Source organism: Suncus etruscus, chromosome 5 (genome assembly GCF_024139225.1).
Source record: "Suncus etruscus isolate mSunEtr1 chromosome 5, mSunEtr1.pri.cur, whole genome shotgun sequence".
Lineage (NCBI taxonomy): Eukaryota > Metazoa > Chordata > Mammalia > Eulipotyphla > Soricidae > Suncus > Suncus etruscus.
In genome coordinates this window covers 104,952,961-104,974,919 of record NC_064852.1, presented here as the reverse complement: position 1 = coordinate 104,974,919, position 21,959 = coordinate 104,952,961, and the positions used below count along the sequence as shown (strand labels likewise).

The window sequence follows — 21,959 nt, the reverse complement described above, 5'->3', positions numbered from 1 at the left end:
GGTGTTTTCTTATTTACTATCTTCAATGCAAAGATATGATTTAAATTTAAAAACCAGTCCTTTATATTAATGCAATATAAAAAATAACAACATTGGCTGTCCTCAGCTTTATTTTTGTAAAAGACACTAAAATAATTACATCTGTTGTAGCTTTTCCATCCTCCCTCCTTCCCTCCTTCCCTTCCTTCCTCCTTCCCTCCCTCCCTCCCTCTCTCCATCCATTCCTCTATAGTCTTTCTTGATCTTTTTTTCTTTTATAAAGAACCATTTGTGATGCTGTGGATCAAACCTGGGTTAGCCATGTGCAAGGCAAGTTGTTATCCTAATTTTTTAAATGAAAATTTTGTGAGTAATTATATTCTTATTCATTGATCATGACATCTCATACATTGAAAGACCTACAAAACCAGAGAACTGAATGATATATAGTCATGCATTCTGGAAAAACAATATATTGTATACTTCTATAAAAGGTACAGGATGTTTCCATATAAATCTTTATGGAGCTTAATTATATAAAAAGTTCTATCATACCAGAATTAGTAGACCAAAAAAAAAACATTTCCATATACCACATAGTTTATACTTTTTATCTTTCATCCAAACTTCCCTTGAGGTGATAATATCTCCATTTTGTATACAAGGAACTTCCTTCTTTTGAATTAAGTGACAGTCTAAAGTCCATACAAAGATTAACATTTGGAGGACCAACTCAAACCATATGATCTTGTAGGGTTGTAAAGCTCGCATTATTTCTTCTCTAGCCAACTTATAGTTAACTGACACAACAGCATAAGCTAAAAGAATAAGGCACTGCTTATATATATTATGTTATGTTATGTTATGTTATGTTATGTTATGTTATATTGTGTCCTTCAAAGCCTGCAAGAAATTTAAGGAAAGGGACACACATGGGTTACATGCTTAACCCTTAAGAGGTGTGCTCAACTGCACATAGTTAGCCAATAAACATTAATTGATGGCCAAATCCCAACGTGGCTTGGGATTAAATGTAGTAGAGTTGGATTTTAACAAAGTAGTAAAGATCATAAAGGAATGTTTGAAATTATCAAGCAGCCACTTAATTCAATGGATTGAACCCTTAGAAAGGACCTCTTTTATCTGAGATAGGAAGGGAGAAATTGCAATGTGGTGCAATGCTTGATAAAACACGGTCCTATAATTTTTCACCAGGTGCCTCTGATGCCACCTTCCTATCTCTCGACACCAGCTACCTTGTTTTGGTTCTAGGAAGTGCTCATTACCTCAAGACTAATGTTCTTTCTTATTTTATTTTGTATTTTTAATTATAGGGGACACTTCAAGTGGAGCTCGGCTCTAAGTGGCTAGAAGTGCTCAGAGTGACCAAAGCTATATCTTGCAATACTGGGGCATCCATGTGGTTCTGGGGCTCAAATTCAGAGCCTTGCACATACATGCTCTATATCCTGAGCCAATTCTCCTGGCTTCAATTCTGATGCTATTTACACAGGGTCTCTGACTGAAAAAACAAAATCTTTCCCACCACCAGCCACTACGTGCACCTACTCTTTCCCCCTTTTCTCACTCAATCTTTCTATTTTAGACTAGTTGTTCCTCCCACTTCTATTAAAACATTCCAAATTGTGTTGTAGTGAAGAATTTTTTTCTGCTACAGACCTGTGTCTTCCTTTTCACCTTTCATATATATATCTGTTAATATGTACTTGACACTGTTGTTTCTGTATGGCCTAAGTCACAGTTGTAAATATTACTCTAGGGTCATTTGTATCTTTTTAAAAATAATTTTATTTTTTAAAATAATTTTTTAAAATAATTTATCCAAAGTGGATATGATGATAGGGTCATTTGTATCTTAAAATGTGGGATGGCCAATTTATGGCCACACCAGTGAGAAAATCACTGCATAGCATTCTAGAGATTAGGGCCGATATACAGTTTGCAGTGGTGAATCACACATCTTTGAAAAGCAGTCCCTGGTAGAGAAGGAATACTTAATCTTGAGAAACTAAACAATCAAGCTCCCAGAAATACCTATTGTGAACATGTGTTAATCTGGCTATCGGACTGGTTCAATGAGTTGAGTTAATGATTTTTTATATGCAGGTGACAGTTTCAATCTGTCACTGTTTGGTCTTCTGAGGACCATTGGGAGTGACCCTAAGCACTGCTGATGCTAGATCCCAAAGAAACAAAACTATGAGTTCTCTCAAAGCTACCAACTCATGATGATGGGCAATTCAGAGCAATATTTAGTAAGATAAAATTGACACAGCAAACTAAAACAGGCAAGCTGAAGGGAATGAGTCAGACTCATGGGGAGGAGGAACAGAGAGCAAGTCCTACTCCATTTATCAGAATGGAATCACCCTCTTTCCCCCTCTGACACCTTTGGACACAGGGAGAGAAGGAAAAACTAAGAATAATGGAAAAAGACAGAAAATCCTGTGCTCTATTTCTGGTAACATGGGATGTGGATGGAAGGGGACAGCGGTTGTGTCTTATATGCAGTACAGCCCCAAAGGAGGCTGGCTTTCAAGGGAATGGTGATAGAACATGGTACACACACAGAGCTATGAGCTGTGCAGCATATTCTAGACTTTATTCTAAACTAAGAGTGGCCAAGATGAGAAATTAAAGACTTGTGATTAGTAATGAATGGCTTGGAAGGCAAGTTGGGGACCTGGGAAAACAAAAGATAAAGAGCTCACAGTCAAGGAAGATTGGAGTTGGGAGGTGGACTTCAGGAATTCGGTGCTAGGTATGAAGACCCTTCTTTCAGCCTCAGGATCATGCAGATCACGAATATCCACTGTAGAATGCCACACAGTGAAAGTAACCTGAGTAGTTGAGGCTAGCCAACATTTGTCACCCTGTAACTGGCATTACTTTCACCTGAGCAGACCAGCATGGTGATGGGAAATAGATGGGATATAAAGATCCAGTAGCTGCAACACCTAATTTTTAAAGTTCATCAAGCTCCTGTTTCTTCTGAATCTCAAACCAGCAAGAAAGCCTCTGAGACCTTGAGATGTCACATGGAATAGGACATGTTAATAGGAATGTACTGTCTTAGGAAACTGCACTTCTCAAACTACCTGGAAGGCAAAATGGTTTATTTTCACAAAAATCCCTGCACTTATTCTGAACTTGGACTTGCGTTTTCTGTCCTCAGAGCCTTGGCCACCATCAACATCCATGGACTTACAGAATGTTTAGTGCACAGATAGCAGCTGAAAAACTAGTTTCTCAGAAAGAAGAATAGGCATGTCCCCAGAATGGCACATTTGTTGTACCATAGACTGTTCCTTTTAAGAGTTTTGGTCCAACAAGGACTATCTTTTTGTTTTCCCTTCTCTCCCTCCCTCCCTTCTTTCTTTGCTATGCAGCAGACATCCTGTTACTTGGGTACTTAGAAAATGTAAATATTTTGCCATATGGGATGTGTGTAAGCGGGTCTGCTACTCACAAAGTTTACTGCTTTGGATGATGCACTAGGTCTCAACTACTGCAATGTATCAGAATCAGAGATAGTTGGGTCTCATCCTCAGGGGTTTAGACTTACTAGTTTCTGGAAGAATTGGTATTTCTGCAATTCTAATCAGCTCTCAGGTGATGCTGACATTGGCCACAAACAACTCTTTGAGTGCCCCCTATCCCAAACTCTTGGTACCTCTCCCTGAGCACAGGCCTTTTGGCTTCCCTCGCATACCCTTGCTCTGGCACAAGGCTTGTGACACTAAGCAAAGAGTGAACTGCCCATACATCTTTGCCTTCATTCTTAAACAATATCAACCTCATGCCTCAATTGATTTTTTTTGTTTTTTGTTTTGTTTTTGGGGCCACACACGGTGACGCTCAGAGATTACTCCTGACTCTGTGATCAGAAATCGCCCCTGGCTTGGGAGACCATATGGGACACCAAGGGATCAAACCATGGTCCTCCCTAGGTTAGCATGTGCAAGGCAAATGCCCTACTGCTTGTGCCACCACTTCAGCCCCTCAATTGATTTTTGTAAGGATGAAGTGACTATCGTCCACATTCTATTCTGATCAAGCTCAAGGTCAGATTTTCACTATGTTAAGTTAGATAAGCATAGGTATGTAAGGAGGTTCTGGTTTATATAGAACAGCATGAGAAAGGGACTGCAGTCACTTTGAGCTTTTAAGTGTGCTCATCTATAAAAATGATAGCAGGGGATAAAGCTCCAAAGGTTGAAGCTTACATTTATAAGACCCTGAGTTTGATTCCTTATATTTACAAACTCCGAGTTTGATCCCCGGAACTCCATGGTACCTTGGTAACAAAGGGTTCAAAAATGTGGCATCACAGAGTCCTAGCACCACTTAATCATTAAGACTATCAACCCCCCCACCCTGCCCACAGGCAGCCTAATGCCGGGAGTAGGGCTGGGAAATACTTTGCCAATCTCAAACAACATTTAAAAAATAGAATGATAATAATATCTGTCTTAACATAAAAATTGTCAGGAAGGCCAAATACATAAATATTGGGTCAGAAAAATATGCTCAGGACATTAAACATTAATTTATACACAAAACAAGTAAATGATCAAATGGTACAAGTTATGGTTTGGGGGAATAAAGGAAGGCATGCATGCTTAATTGCACGTATATTGTATGTATTTTTTCTAAGATAAATTGCCCTCTAATATTCACCCTCGATCCTTAAAAAGAAAAGTGAATATGGTGTATCTTGCTTAATTTAAAACAAAATGGCATTATATTTATCTCTTCCCTACTAAAAAGCAAACCAAATCAATGAAACTATTTTCAAAATCAAAACCACTGTCTACCCAAATTAGAAAGGAGCAAATTGTTAGCAGTTACTGTGCAATAACAAATTATATTTTTAATTCATTATAATGATGCTGAAAAGCTTGGGAGAAAACTAAAAATCTCATGAATATTAATTTACTCTCATAATCAGTAAAGGCTAGAAGCTCTAAATAGTCAATATTCCTCAACAAATACCTTCCAAAAATAAATTCTTTATTAAATGCAATCTTGCTTCCTATATGCCTGGTATACAAGTGATATTAAACTATTATCACAGAAAGAACAATTATTTTCAGCAATTAATGCCTAATAATTCAGAATACAGAAATTAAGAATTGTTACCACCTGGTGATAATGCCATGATATGCATGGCTCAAAATTTTTCTGGCTGGTGCTGGCGAGGTGGCACAAGAGGTAAGGTGTCTGCCGAGGTTCGATCCCCCGGCGTCCCATATGGTCCCCCCAAGCCAGGGGCACTTTCTGAGCGCTTAGCCAGGAATAACCCCTGAGCACCAAATGGGTGTGGCCCGAAAAACAAAACAAAAAAAATTTTTTCTGGCTAAGAATGCACAAGACATATTATAAAACTCTTCTAAACAACCATATTATTAATGACTGAATGTGCAGAAAGACATTAGGTAAAAAACAGGTCTATTTATAAAAGCAAACAATCCAGTAAACTCCTTGAAGGTAAAAGTTGGCTCTGAAGTAATATCATCATAGTATAATATAGAGTATGTAGAGTCACAACTTGTGTTGTGTGTTACTGTTTCTATTTTTTTCTCAAGTAAAAGTGATTATTTCAGCTAGAAAACAAAACAAAACAGGATATTCTCTTCAGGTGATTTATCAGAGAGACTATTAGATCTTTCAAATAGATTTATTAGGTCTTTCTATAGAGACAATTAGATCTTTCAAGATTCTACTTGCCCCTTTTGTAACACAGTTTAACTGAAACAAATGTTTTTAATTGCTGGCATATCAGACAGAATGCTATAATTTGGAAAGAAATGACAATTAGGGGACCTACTACATTAGTGAGGAAATGGATTATTAGACTCTATAACAAAGATTAACACTTTATGTAAGCAAACAGGAAAAGACTGGCATGGGCATATATCTAGTAAAACTATCAGTAGTATTGGAAAAATGCTGAATCATAAAGTAGACATGAAGATCAATCAATTAAACAAGAAAATGAACATAGTAGAATCTGGAAACACTTAATTTTTCCAGGCAATAGCCTTTTAGTTATTGAGCTACTGGGGATTTAGGAAAATCCTAAAATCAGGGCTTGTGTGAAGGGTATCATCATACTTAAGATGAAACAGAGAGATGGGGCAATGGCTTCATATCAACCAGTATCAAAGTCTATACCTAATGTATAGACTAGCTAAATGTCATCCTTAAGCCTGATACTTAAAGAACTTAGTCATTTGAACCACTTACATTACATGATGCAAGTCATTATATTCTCGCATTGTATTATTCTTACATTCTTACATTATATGAGGAAAGTCAGACATTTAGACATTTAGAAAGAGGGATTATGCATCTAGCTGACATTTAAATAGACACCTCCAATCTTCATAGTATTCTTTACCTTCATACTATGCAGGGGTTTATTAGTTATGCAGTGGCACTATTTAAAAAATGAACATGCTTTAATTAAAGTATATTGAGTTGCTAAAAAATAATGCTGACCATTATCTGAACTGTTGGAAAATAGTGCCACTAGACCAAGCACTTTTGTCACAAATCATATCTTATACACTTTGTTTTTGTTTTTGTTTTGGGTCCATTTGGCAATCCTCAGGGGTTCCTTCTTGCTCTGTGCTCAGATATCGCTCCTGGAAGGCCCAGGGGACCTTATGGGATACCAGGGATTGAACCCAGGCCAACTGTCTGTAAGGCAAATGCCCTCCCTGCTGTGCTATTGCTCTGTTCCAATTTCTTGTACACTTTGAACCAGTAAAATTTCTGAGACATTTATATCATGAAGTTATAATCACCAGGTGGTAGCAATTCTTCACTGCTGCATTTTGGAACTGATTATATTCAAACACAATAAAAAGAGACATGCAGGTACTTGAAAGGAATAGATAATACATCAAGCACAATTAAAGGTCTGACTTAAGTTTCTAACTATAAAAATGTGATGACAAACTATGGCAGTTTATTCATAGACTCCATTAAAGCACTATTCTCCATGGATGAAAATTCATGCCTCACAGGTCCATCCAGATATTGGTGGCCTCTTTCATATAATAGGAAGAGGCCACCAATAATGTCTGGGAAAGAGAAAAGGCATGTCTGATGTCCTGTCATCATCATTTAAGAAATGAAGTTGATGGCAAATTTATTTTCTTGAAATTCAGCATTATTTTTATAATTTGGGACAAGTACTGACATACTAGAACACTTCTTAGTTTCTGCAAATAGCATATCTGTATTTAAATATCTAAAACAGAAATCAAGAACTTTTACTTGAGTGTCTTCTATATCAAGCATCTATTACAGCTTCTTCCAAAGGCACATAGATTTACATGATCTACATAGATCAATGACAAATAAAATTCACTTGCCCCAAGAAATAAATCTTTAAGTAAAGGTCCTCTAACTCCTAGAAGACTTAGAATGATTCGAAGAATAACCATATCCTATGAACATGGGAATTATAAAAATTGGGTCCTTGTTGTACACCAATGCAGCCCAAGAGAGGGAGAGCAGAACCTATAGGCTTTCTTTCCCAATGAAGTCAACAGAGAAAAAGAGAAACAAATTTTGTAGGTCTTATATATTCCTGAAGCTGACTTTCAAGTCTCTTACCAGGAAGTTCCAGTTGGCATCAATCTGAGTCACCATGCCGGAGAGGAACACGCTCAGGAAAAGGAGGGAGAAGACAAACGCCGTCACAGATACAAACATGACCCATCCTTGCAGCAGAGGTAGAGGGACGTTGGAGGAGGCCACCAGAATCCAGACTAGCCCCCCAAACAGCTGAAAAGAAGCAAGCCAGAGAGTCACAGGTTTGCACAGCAGAACTAGATGGTCTCGCCTTCCCCGTCCCACTGCTCTACTTGTTTTGGGTTGGCCCTAAAACAAAAATAAAATTAACAAAAAAACCCAAAAAAGATAGATAATTAAGAAGTAGCCAGATGGTAACTAGTAATTGATCAAATGTGAGTTGCGACATCAAAAGAATAGATAAGGAAAGTGCCCAGGCTTCCAGCTTGGGGAGCTAGCAGTGAGAGCATGGATACAGGAGGAGAAATGATGAGAGGCTGAAGATGGATAGATTTTTATTCGGGGTCTCTGGGGGCATTTTGGCCATACCTAATGGAGTTCAGAGGTTACTCTTGATTCTATGTTAAGAATCATTCTTGGCAGGACTAGAAACCCTATGGGGTTCTCAGGGCTGAACCCAGAACAATTGCATGCAAAGCAAGTACTCTATTGCTTTCCTATTGTTTCAGCCACTGCAGATAGGAAGTTTTTTGACTAACCATACTGAGTTCTGGGCTAGGCATTCCAGGCCTTGGCTATTCTAAACTCTTCAATCCTGTCTCTTACCATTAAGCCATTCCTATTTTAATAGAAGTCAAATTCACTGTCCAGAGACAAAGCTCTCATATCTGAATGATCTGGCAGGAGAGACCAAAATATCATCCCCTCTCTCTTTGTTCCCTGTCCCATAAATGTAAGAAATTTTACTCCTGTTTTATACTCAGGGGTCCTTTCTTTCTAGGGGAAGGTTCCTTATTGTGTTTATGTTACCTTGGTATTATACATAAATACCTAAGTGCCCTGAAATTTCTCAACCTGAGCTTTTAGACATTTATAGCAGCCTGTATTTTTTTAAATGTCTTTGTACCCAAAGCTATTTGATTATTCCACATAACAACACTTTCCTCACTCTCAATAGGGCAATATGGGCCATTTGAAATTGTAGCACTTAGGCACTACCTGTCATGAAGACACATGTAAGTATATAGGAATAATCCCTAACAAATATGTGGATAGGACAGAATTATTAGGTAACCAAATAATGTGATTTACCCAGTTTGTTTAATATTGATGAAAGGAGATATACTCGGGGCTAGAATTATAGTACAGTAGTTTTGGCGATTGCTTTTGCATGTGGTCAATTCTGGATCTATTCCCCAGCATCCTATATGGTCCCTTGAACCTCATTAAGAGTGATTCTTGAGCTCAGAGCCAGGAGTAAACCCTGAGCACTGTGGTGTGTGGTTGCAAAACCAAACCAAATCATAACAGAAAAGAGAAACAGTCAATTCTATTTTAAATTACTGACTGTGGGTGTTTGCCTGCTCTTCCCATGTTGGTGTCATATCTCTGGGTTCTCCAGCTTTCTCCCTCCCACAATCCAAAGTGTTTGTGAGGCTCACGGGTATGTATGGGTGCTGCAAAGTAGGGCTCTCACTGCATTCAGATGTCCTGTGATGTTTTTATGACTAGAAATGTGCTACAGGAACTTAGTTCTTGTTTATATAGACTTGGTTAGGGTGAAACTATCATTGAAATCACTTTACTTAAAGCTATAGTTTCTGTGTTCCTCTAACTGACATCAAGGACTTCCTGTCCAAGCTGGTATACAGAAAGTGCTCAGCTATTTGCTTAACTCAATAAACTCCTAGTGGAGCCATATGAGAACACTTGGTGCTCTAGAGAGTAAAATCCAATTGTGTGTATCTTGCTTCTTAAATATCTAAAATACAGTAAAATTTGCATTGTTACTAAACTAGTAGCTAATAAATTAGTTATTGAAACTAAAAAACACAGGTTTTAATTCAAGTTTATAAAAGGGGTCTAGTCATACAAGTAATTACTACTTTAAAAAAACATTTCTAAAAGTCTAATCAGTTACTTGATCACTTAAAGCACCAATCTAATACATGTATATCTGGGTGATTGTAAGTCAAGAACTAGTTTCAAAACTTCATAATCAACCTAGAAAGTCTTATGAAGCAAATATAAGTCATGAAGATTAATGCATATTGGAAGTTTAGTCAAAAGTTTATCAGTGTACATGATAAAAATAATCTTCACAGTAAGTCTCTGCTCTTTTATGCTATTTAATAAATTATTGAAGATGTTAAGGTTTCAAAACTTTCCTTCCCCCTCTCAGTCTCTTCTTTCTGCAGTTTTTCTTATTCTCATTCTTCATATAACCTGCATTATTCTATTGCTTAAAAATATATACCAGTAAGTACCAGAAAAATTACACAATAATAAGGAGCTTAGATGTATATGGCTAACCTGGGTTTGATCCCCAGCACCTGGCAGGAGTGATTTCCTGAGCACAAAGCCAGGAGTAAGTCCTGAGCACTGCTGTGTAAGACCCCAAAACAAAACCAAAAAAGGAAGTGTGCATTACTATTTCTGCAAATTCAACAGTTACTTAATGAGAACCTAGGTGTAAGAATAAAACAGAATAAAGAACAATTGCTCACTGTTTATTAGGGAGAGGCAGACTTGAATAGATAAGTATAATTATATGCCATAGGGATTATGATAAATTGATACCTATAAAGAATAATCACCTGATATTAAACATAACATTTAATAAACTTTGGACCTTAAACAGGGGTTGTCAAATCAATTGCCAGGCACTTTAGAATATTAAGAGAAATAGGAGGAGATGGAGATAAGTTTCTGTCTTCTGGGAACTCTAAATAAAGGAGAGACAGACTCCATTAAATCTGATTCAAGGGCAGATTTTGGGGAGTGCTATAAAAAGAGCTCAGTACTTCAAGCTGAGAGACTTAGGTGGGAGAGAACAGAATGGGAATGATCTAGAAAAGTCTGAAGCAGGTTTGTAAGACTGAGCAGAGCTTTGGCACCACATGAACATGAAATAGTAATGGTTAACTGTTCCCATCATACTCAGAATTACAGCCCTTCTAACACCTCCCTGGTCTGGAAAGCAGACTACAGGCTTCTGAGATGAGTGAGTCCCTTCCCATTTGGGGTGAATATATTGTATGCAAAGATGGAGGGAGGAAGAGGCATGTGTATCTCCAATATTCTGCATGCACACTTGCACACAAACACATCCTTGTTTTAGATATTCTGTTTTACTCACACCTGTCTTGCTCATATTAACAACTAAACATGACAGGATAGTCTAGAAATGTAATTCAGCTCACTGTAGAGTTCACCTTCCTTTTTCACTCTAATTGTTGGGGGCACTCGGGCCTCCACACTCTTATGAACTTCTGATTTCATGATTTCCTTCAGTCAGGAGCTACATTTGCTTCTCAAACTGAATCCAATTTAACAACTGAGATCTTTGAATAATTGAAATGTGAATCTATAGATTCACTTCATTGGATTCTGGAGGTTCCCGAGCTCAGTTTTTACTAGTTAGTTGCACTGGAGTTTAAATCCGCACTGTATTTAGTCAAGATGGAAGCCTTATTTTTTTAGACATAATTTGACTTAAATGTGCCCATAAGAACAGTTGACACAGTATTGCAGCAACTGGTGAGCAGCTACACAGTGAGCACAGGTGATCACTGTGGTCTTATCTGGGATTGCGTGTCCTCATTGCCCTCTGAATATTCCCAAACATTTCATACCAACATAAAAGACTCCTCTATACACCACTCTTTCTCTCAAGAGAAAAAGTTGGGACAAAAGATTCTTTCTCTCAAGAGCAAAGACAGAGCACATAGTTAAGAATTTCACATTGTAATAGAAAGATGCCCAGCCACACTTAGAGTTCATGAAAAGGGATGAACTAATCTCAAAGTGCATGGAAATCTTCCCAGTGAGTCAGTGTTCTAAATTCAAAATTTAGATACCCAGAAAATATCTAGGGTTCACCTACATTCAAAGTTGCAGTTATTAAATTTCTTTACATTTCTAATCCCATGTAACTCCTTAGTGGCTTACCATATATTCCTTGCTTTAGTTTGGTGCCTGCAAGCTATTGGGCAAAAAGTGATTGAGACCTGCCCATAAGAAAAGTGTGGAAGCCAAAGAGATACTTCAAAAGGCAGGGTAGGTTCTAGCCTTGCATGCAGAAGATCCTGGTTTAAACCTTGCACTGAAAATGGTCCAATAAGCAGAGAACAAGGGATAGATCCTGAGTACTACTGGGCCAGGTCACTCTCTCCAAAAACCTTCATACCACCTACTTCCAAAGGAAAAAAAAGGGTAGATTTGCATGTCAAAGTAAACTGACCCCACTGAGCTGGAATGATAACATGTTTTTTTCTAGAAACTGTGGATGACAAAAACATAAAACCCATGGGGAAAACACAGTATTGAGCAAAGAACCAGTCTTGCAATCTGCCTGCTTACATTACAGACTTCTCAACTTGTCTCCTATTTGGACAGTGTTCTTATTGTCCCCAGATATTTTCTTAAAAAATAATGTCCCCCTACTTTTAACTGTTAGATATTTCCCAATTTTCTGTTTTAAACATACCTTTCAGTGTTGTAACTAATGATTTTCATATCAATTTGACACTATGACCTTAGTATGCTCTTATTGTTGTAAATAGGCCAACTCCTACCTTGACCTATTTTCAATCAATGTCTGGAATGAGAACAGGGAAAGGAAATGAAGGAAAGTGAAACGGAAGGTACAAAGACTGGCTAGTTGAAGGAGAAATACTTCATTATGTAGGACTATCAGTATATAACACATATTTTCTTTCTAATTCTCCAGGATTTAAGTACTGGGCATTTCATTATTAGGTGTGAGAATGAATACACTGGCAAATCTAGAGAAAAAAATTGTCCTAACTCTGGTCTATCAGGTAGTTTGACTAAGACATTCAAACTAAGGAGAATAACAAATATTAATTAGCATTGATCAAACTCCTATTGCAAGCCCTGTTACAATGGGTTAGCTCTACCAACTTAATCCTCACAAACACCAAGAAACAATTGCTTGTTTTCTTCCCACTTAACAGATCAATCAGGCACAGAATTCTCAGTAATTTATCCTAAGTTCATAGCTCTAAGACTGGGAATTTGAACCCCACTCTTGATTCCAGAGCTCATGAGCTTGCACGCTCCTGTTCTATTCCTCTCAAGCTGTGTATTCATCTGAGAAAAGGGTTTTCTAGCCTCGGGTAAAGATTATCTTATGGCTAGGAAATTTTCTTAAATGGACACATAAGTATTTGTGCCTTTTTGTGAGGACCTTTAGAACCAAAAAAACCTACCAAAATTCAGAATATTTCATCTACTTGATAATGAAATTCCTGTTTTAATGTATCTGACTTAGTGGAAACCTGAAAATGAAAAAGTGGTTAAAGAAATGTTTAATATGTTTAGATTACTTACAGAAAATAGATCAATAAAATAACTCCATTTTATCCATGACTTGCACATATCTATCTGTCTATCTATCTATCTATCTATCTATCTATCTATCTATCTATCTATCTATCTATCTATCTATCTATCTATCTATCTATGTTTTGTTTTGTGATGCTCAGTATTTTCTCCTGGCTCTTCTCAGGAATTATTCCTGGTGGTGCTCAGAGACAATATGGGATGTCAGGGGGGACTGAATTTGTTTATGGCGAATACCATACCCACTGTTCTATCATTCTAGTGAATCTAGTCCCTCAAAAATATTTTTTAAACTGGAAACTTAAAGTCAACAGATAAAATAACCCTTATATGTGCTTACAGAAAGCCCTTTTAAGTGCTAATTCATTCACTCACAACTTAAAAGCAGTTCCATGGTAATAGAATTCCTCTTTGCACACTCCTCTCCACCTGTGCTCCTGCAGTTCACCAGATCTATGCTTCTGCCTCACAAATCATTAACTACTGTTTTGCTGGGTAACTGGCCTCCAATTCCAAATCTTCTAGGAAGACCTTGCTAGCCAGATATCATACAAAAGTGTGTCCATAATCAATGACTGGTGTATGTACCCTTGATCATATTCTAAAAAGTGGAAATCATGCATTCAAACAAATCTCTACTTGACCGACTGGCTTGTGAGGTCAGCATTGGTGACATTGATTAAAAACACCACCATAATTTCAGAGCCCAGGATAATGCTTTCTCAAAAAATGCTCAATTGCCTTTTCTTTGAAAATAATGGAAAACTACCAGTGAAATAATGGGTTTAGAATAAAATGCTCCAGAAGTACAGATGCTAGGAACACAATGATGTCTGGAGTCTAGCTCATTCCTGGTACACAGTGGGTGTTCAAAAATAGGCAAGAAGGCTAGAGAGGCAGGAACATGTACTTCTCAGTTTCCAAGTTATTCCTGGCAGTGCCCACCACCTAGGAGTAGCATAGAAAGTTATGGAGAAGTTGGCACATTCTGCCAAATTAGCTCAGGATACACTTTTATTTTGATTCGCCAAATCAGTAGTTTTGTTTATCTCTTCTTTTACAACTATAATTAAAACTTTTTTACTAGGGCAATGCTATTTCCTATTGTTCCCCCTGCTCTTCTACAATCTTTATATGATCCTCACCTTGCTGATTTACATTTAAAATAGTTCCGGTATAGACCCAAATTAGAGCTATAAATTGGCAGGTAAGATGTGTGTGTGTGTGTGTGTGTGTGTGTGAATGAGTGTGTGTGAGTGTGTGCATGTGCGCGTGTGCATTACAAAAAGGAAAACAAGACAAGTTCTATTAGTATTGAGAAATGTAAAATAAGAAGAAGCCTATGTATTAACTATAATGATGCAAAAAAAGTTTAAGTTTTTCAGATTCACATTTGAAAACTTAGGAAGATGTTTAAGGAACTATGAAAAATTATACTTTCTTCCTTCACATCTAATCTTAAATTTAATTTTAGTTTCTTAAATAGCTCATGCTAATCCTAAAAGAAAAGCACATATTAATATCTTAAAAGGGAAACAAAATGTACTGCCCTTTTTAATTTATACTTACAGTTTCCTCTCATTTTTATTATTAACTTACTCTATGGGAAGTGGTATTGGGGACCATACCTGCCATCACTCAGGTCTAACTCCTGGCTTTGTGCTCAGAGATCACTTGTATTAGTGCTTTGAGGACAATAAGTGATGCTGGGCACTGGATATAATTTTCCTTGATTTTTAATACCTTATTTTCATGTTTATAGGTCATTAGATATCACCTACGTTAAGAGTATTTACACATGCCAATGCAAGGGCACATATCACTTTTCTTTTATTCTAATCTCTCTCCTTCTGAAAACGCTTATCAAGGTTAAGAATGCCCTATACTGAGGTTAAGAACAGACATGGCCTCTTTCATCTATAACAGAATACCGGGAATTTAAGCTAAACTGTAAATCCTGGGAGAAGTAAACCCTTTCAGGAGCTGGGCAAGACTTTGGGCTTCACTCTAAGTGCTTTCTCTCTCCTACCAGTTCCCACAAAACTTCACACACTGCTCAATTTGTGCCACTTCTCAATCAAGTGGCATCTGTTAAGGACTGCATGTGCTGTGCAAGATAGTGGGCACATGGGCTGGTTTCTGTCCTTTGTCATTACACAGTCCTTTTAGACAAACATATCCAAGTAGATAGTCCATACTCAGGTACAACATTTCTTTTGGGCTCTATGAAACAAATCTCTTTCTTTGACCTTCTGCTTTGGAGCTCAGGGTCAAGGTTTTCAGAAACCTGGTTTTCAGTTTTCCATATTTCAGACCTTCTATTTCTTACAAGCTGCTAGGGAGGGCAAAAGACTGCTGAAAATAATTGCTGGCAGGGACAATGGTTTAGTTTCTCTTATAAAGTTTCAAAGACTCTTTTCACATGGGTGGAAATTTTTTAATCCTGAGACAAAGGGAAAAAAATCTTACTTATGGAGTTAAAACCTTTTAGAAAGGGAAAAATATAACTGAGTAGTCTTCTCCTCTCTCTGCCACCAAAAACATATAATGTCCCACAAAAACCCAAACCATTTTTCTGTATGAAAAATTCTTATTTGAGGTAGTGAGGTTTGGGTCATAGCTGGCAGTGCTCAGGGGTCCCTTCTGGTGGCTCTGGGGGGAAGAGCATATATGATGTTGTGTCCAACTGGAGTTGGCTGTATGTAAGGCAGGTGTCTTAACCCCTAGCTCTCCAGCCATTTCACCAGTATTGTGCTGTCTAAAGTCAAAACATTGGACTGAGTAATCTAAAATTTCTCTTCTGGTTTAAACTGCATGGTTGGAACACATGCCTTATCTATGTGTCACCCTCCCCACCATCCTTTCATTAAATGTGCTTTTCTGGCCTAGTGCCTATGAATTGGCTTCATGGTTAACTATGGTTTATTATTATTTCAGGTAATATTCAACTTTAATACTGAGTTGTACTCCAAACCTTCTATTCTTCTATTCAAATCCAAACCTTCTATTCAGATCTTCAATTCTTCTCTGTCTCTTTCCTTTCTTGGATTTCAGCTTCTCATTCCTTCTAAAATACTGTAGCAAACATTTTTTAATCTCCCTCTCTTACATCTCTGTGGCTCTTAACTAAATTCACTACTCAAAGACTTCTAAGACTCAAGTCTAATCAGGTTTATTTCTGCCCTCCAGCAACTCCCTAGCACAGTGAGAATCAATCCTATACCTGGACCTTCTACCTTTCAGAAAATTAAAACTTTAACGCTACCTGATAGTTTCCCTTCCTCTACTATTCTTCAAGTCACATAAATTATTTTCAAAAAGAAGTAGTTAAGACGATTAATAATTTCCAGAAACTTCATCAGCTCCTTCTTGACTATGAGGTTTGTACAGGTTCTTGTTTCTACTTTATCTACTGAATATCTGGGCATCAAGCAAGGCAAACCCAAATGTCACCAACCCACTATGACTACTTGTTGTTGGCCAGTGTTAAGTCTAGCTGAGCCTAAATACAAGAGACTGCCAACTTAGTTCTTTAGGAGTGGAACATGCCTATCTCCAGCTGGATGCACTCTACCGTTTTCACATAGCACTCTGTTTAGACAAATTTTATCATCTCAAAGACAGCTCTCTAGTACTTTCTCTTCATACTTCATAGTACAAGAATTTCTTTCCAGGGCAGGAAGTATGTAAATTTTTCCAAGTCCCTGGCAAAAAAATAATAAGATCTTATACATTTGGTCAATTTTCAATTACCTGTTAAAGAAACACATACTTTTGTGGTGCCCCAAACACTGTAATTATAACCACATAATTAAGAATTCTAGAATAAGGTCCCATAAGAGAAATGAAAATATCTTAGAGAATATAGTTTCCTAAACACTGAAATAGTGAAACATGCTAAATTTAATAGTGACCTTTATTCCTTTCCATGTTTAATAGCATTGTGCCCATTATTTTTCTCACTGCCATTATACAAGTTAAGTTCATTGAAGACAGAGACCTTAAATTTCTCTCAGCTTCAATAGTACAGGTATACCAGTGATATTTGCTTTAGCTATAGTTCACTTTCTGAACTTGCACTTTCTTCTATAAATGGGCATTATTTGATGTCATATCCTTTTAACTAGTTTCTAGCTCTTTCTAATGAGGAAGCATCTAAAACTTCTTTGTTCTGGAAGAGAGCCTTGACCAAAGAAAGTCATCAATACATAGTTGGTGAAAGATTTTGAGAAAACTAAACAGGACACACAGGGAGATTTTGAAAAAGATTACTTTGGGAGGTGAGTTTTATGCTACAAACTTCAAAAATTCTTCTTGTAAAAATATACCTCCTTGGGGCCAGCACGGTGGCGCTAGAGGTAAGGTGTATGCCTTGCCAGTGCTAGCCTAGGACAGACCGCGGTTCGATCCCCCGATGTGCCATCTGGTCCCCAAAGCCAGGAGCGACTTCTTAGTGCATAGCCAGGAGTAACCCCTGAGCATTACTAGGTGTGGCACAAAAACCAAATATATATATACACCTCCTTGCAACTCTTCATGGCAGATATGCCTTGATAATTCTAGCAGCTTCAGAAAACTGAAAGACTGGCAACTGTTTTAGAAATCCACACCATACATGTGGGGTTGCAATAAACTTTACCTTTGAAGCTTGAAGCAATGAATGGCTTTACCTAGAGCTGTCAGTTTGGCATGTTTTTTATAAATTTTAAAACATTTAAACAATTTAAAATTAAAATATTTTAAAATATTTTAAAAACGTGGGGTGAGGGGCACCCAGAGTTGTTCTGGGTTACTTCTGTAACACTTCTTCTGTGCACTCAAGAAGCACTACTGGTGATGTTTGGGAGACCATATGAGATGGCAGGGATTGAACTAGGGCCAGCAATGTACAAGGCAAGCAAGCACCTTACACATTGTACTATCATGCTGGCCACATTATCTGTTTTCTAATTATCTCACCAACCAGTGGTTTACACTTGAGAGAGTGTGAGTAGGGAATAGGAATTAAAGGATTTGAGCAAAGTTTCTAGATAATGTTTCAATGGATGTTTTCCATTTGCTTAGTGGATGGATAGTAGAGTCTGTCAGATGTAATTCTCCCATGCTAGGTTTTAGAGGGTAGGAGGAGATAAATCAGCAAGACAAAACAATTAGAATAGAAGGTAAAAATGAAGGCATTTGAGATATGGAGACACATCTTGAGAAGCTAAAATAATGAGTCTCTGGAGAGGAGACTGCCTATAGCTTAGAATCATTCCTGGCAAATTCTCACATTTAATTTATACTGTGAGGACTTTCTAAAACTGAATACTTTAAAGAAATCATTCTGAGGAATGGGAATCCTGTATCTCAAGTCTGACCAACACACTCTCCTCTTTCTCCAAGATCATTAAAGTCTTTGGAATATCTTGGTACTTTAATTTGAAGGAGGATTTGGGAATGTGAGACAGGAAACTGATATTCAAGTAAAGGAGATAATGGCAGCCTAGGACTCAAATGTATGAAAGATGCTTGGCCCTAAAATGGAACAAAGAAGGCATCTAAGCTTTCAGAATTGCTGGTCAACCTAGAAGTGAATCAAACTAGTGCTTGGAGGACAAGAAGTCAGAAGAAAGGAGAAACAAGTAACCAACTGGCCACTCTGAGAATAATATGCCTCTGAAAATGGGGAGTGACAGATATTCTAGCAAATTCTGAGAGGGCTGTCTTGTGCTCAAGGCCTGGTGGAGGCTTCCTTCTGCATCAACTGTACATCATCAGGCCTTCTGGGGAGCTGTTTTAAAGAATCCAAAATGTCTCTGGGTATTCCCCCTGGAGACTAGATTTAATTAGCCTATGCTGGCAACGGTATTTTTAAAAGCTACCGAAGTACTTAAGAGCGGCAGGAGTTGAGTACTGGGAGCGCTAAGAGATATGAAGGTGGTGGAGAGGAAAGAGAATACATCACCTTCCACTTCAGCTCACAGGATTCAAGTTCACAAAAGTATGACCAGCTCACAGGTGGTTCCTGTGATGGTGACTGATGAAACATGAAGTGTATTTCTCATCACAAAGCAATACATATGCCTAGTAACATACCTGAATAAATATTAGAAAAACAGAACCAGAAGATCCAAGTTGATAATTCCTCAAGTGTACTGCTTGGGATAGAGCTCAGGCAGGTACTTAAGGCAGAAAAAAAATTTATATATATATATATATATATATATATATATATATATATATATATATTGTTTGTTGTTTTCTTGGGTCACACTCGGTGGGGCTCAAGGGTTACTCCTAGCTCTGTACTCAGAAGTCATTCCTGGCAGGCTCGGGGACCATATGGGATGCTGGTATTCGAACCAGGGTTCGTCCTGTACTAGCCGTGTACAAGGCACTTACCGCTGTGCTATCGCTCGGGCCCATGGCAGAAATAAAAATTTATTGATATGACAATTGGTAGATTCCAGCCCAATTACAACAGGGACATGGCAGAAACAATTGGTAGATTCCAGCCCAATTACAACAGGGACATGGCAGAAACTTCTGAAACAGTTATGCAAACTATTGGAATCAGGGAAACATGAAAGAACATAGCCCAAGTCCCTATAACATCTTTCTCCCGAGCTCCTCTCCCAACCCCCTGCCAGGAGCTAGGGCAGGTGCCACCCTGTCCCCATCTCGGATTGGGTAGCCTGAGTCCCCAGGGGAGCCTTTACATGGTTTTGAGCTGGCTCAAACTCCAATCAGCCTCTTCTCCTCAAGATCTGATTACTGATGCCTTAGCCTGCCACTCACCTGTGTCCTTTTCAGAATTCCAATCTGAGCTAAACTTAACTTAGGGTGCTTGAGCCTTAGAAACTGATAGCGCCAACAAATCAATGCTCCTGAGGTGTTCCAGCCCCACCAGCACAAAAGTGAAACCAAAGAGCCCCAAAATCCAGGCTATGCAAACTCAAAGGCAGATGGGGAGTTGGAGAATGAGGGGAGGAGACACAGACACACACACACACACACACACACACACACACACACACACACACACACACACACACTAACCAAAGGGAACAAACAAACTCAGCCTGCAGAAAAGGGCCAGGCCTTCGGGAACATTTCACTCTGTATTTGCCATTCTCGGGGCATGATGCAAGCAGGAGTTGCCCAACTTGTGTTTGCATTTTCCCCCTCCCTTGGGCACAAGAAGCCCTTCAAATTTGCAGCTCCCCAATTCCTTTTGCAAAAATCCCCTCTCCAGAAGGGGAGGTTAGTAGTAGGAGAAGCAGGTGGCCTCCCTGTCACTTGGGCCCAAAGAAGTGTGAGGAGAAGGTGTGCCAAGGGGGAGAGGCAGTGTAGGAAGAGGAAACCAGGAGCTGCCAGCCGCCTTTGCACCTTTTCCCCACCGTTCTCACGCCCACTGGTTTGGCTCTGCCAAGCGCTTGGTGCATAATTCACCTCTCTCTCTCTCTCTCTCTCTCTCTCTCTCTCTCTCTCTCTCTCTCTCTCTCTCTCTCTCTCTCTCTCTCTCTCTCTCTCTCTCTCTCTCTCTCTCTCTCTCTCTCTCTCTCTCTCTCTCTCTCTCTCTCTCCCTCTCCCTCTCCCTCTCTCTCTCTCCCTCCTTCCCTCCCTCCCTCCCCACAGTCCATTTCCTCTTCCAGCTTCATAGGGCATCCCCCAAAATGGGTCTAGATCGGGGGTGGGGGTGGGTGGGATGCTATTCCTCCTCTCCCCGGCACCCCACCTCTCTGCACACCGCATCCCTTATGCCAAGCGTGGCAGCGTGCTGGGCACACTGGGTGCACCTTTTGCCAGCACCCAACAAAATGGCAGGTTAGCCATAGGAGAGGCCCAGAGCGCCTGCCCGGGTTCTCTTCAAATGCGCTCCCGCCCAACCGTCGGGGATGAGGTTTGGGGGTGTCTCTGACAAGGTCCCCAGATCTAAAAGCCTCGAGAGTCCAAGATCTCCCACCCACACCCCCGGGGCCTCGGTGCCACCTGCTCGCGCCTGCCCTCCGCAGTGGGCAGCAGGTGCTCGCTCGCGTAACAGGTGCCAGGAGGGTCCTGAGCTTGGCCCGGGCGGCCGCGGCAGGCAGGCAGGCGCGGTGACCCGCCACCCCGAACCCGCACCCCGCACCCGAGGGGCTGGGGCGCGCGCAGAGGAGCGAGGATGCGGGGGCGCGCGTCACTTACGATCTCCAGGCACACGAAGGCCCCCGAGTAGGTGCGCAGGATGTCGGGGCCGGCGGGCAGGGTGACCCGGGGCGCGGGGAAGGACACGGCGGGGTTCGGGGGCGGCGGGACTCCGCCGGCCGACATGCTGCCGCTCCTGCGTCTCCGCGCGCCGCCGCCCTCGCCCGCCTCCGCCTCCTCCCGGGCCCGCCGCCGCCTCCGCCGCCGCCGCAGCTCAGGTCCGCGGGTCCGGGCGCGGCGCGGGGGGTGCGGCCTCGAGGCCCCGCCTCGTCATGTGGGTCCAGGTGCGGGTCCCGCCCCGGGCTTGGGCACTCCCGGGCTCAGGTGTGGCGCGCGCGGGGCGGGACTCGGGCGCCACTAAGGGCCCCGCGCCTGGCTGGCATCCTCGCAGCCTCGCGGCGGCCGCCCGGTTTATTCCTTCCCTGAGTTGCCCCTGTCCTTCCTTCCAGTCTCATAGTGTCTCCCTAACCCCACGTCTTCTGGGCATTTGGAGTTGTGACAATTTTTAATGTTTAATTTGATTTTAAAATTTGTATTTCATTGAACCCTTTGTGATCCACAGAGCCCTTCATGAATTTCAGAAATAGAATGAGTCAGGGCCCTTCCCACCACCAGCGGCAAACTCCCTCCACCCATGGGCCCAGAGTGCATCCTAT

At 40.1% G+C, this 21,959-nt stretch overlaps 1 protein-coding gene across 1 annotated transcript in view; it reads right to left on the bottom strand.

Moving 5' to 3' along the window:
- MAL2 (mal, T cell differentiation protein 2) overlaps positions 1-21,481 on the bottom strand; it is a 29,668-nt gene extending 8,187 nt beyond the window's left edge. Inside the window, exons 1-2 of the mRNA XM_049773517.1 lie at positions 21,304-21,481; positions 7,630-7,800 (exon numbers count right to left, since the gene is read on the bottom strand). Of these exons, the coding sequence (XP_049629474.1) occupies positions 7,630-7,800; positions 21,304-21,429 (297 nt within the window). The 5' untranslated portion in view covers positions 21,430-21,481. The remainder of the gene's footprint in view (positions 1-7,629; positions 7,801-21,303) is intronic.
- Between the last annotated feature and the right edge of the window lie 478 nt (positions 21,482-21,959).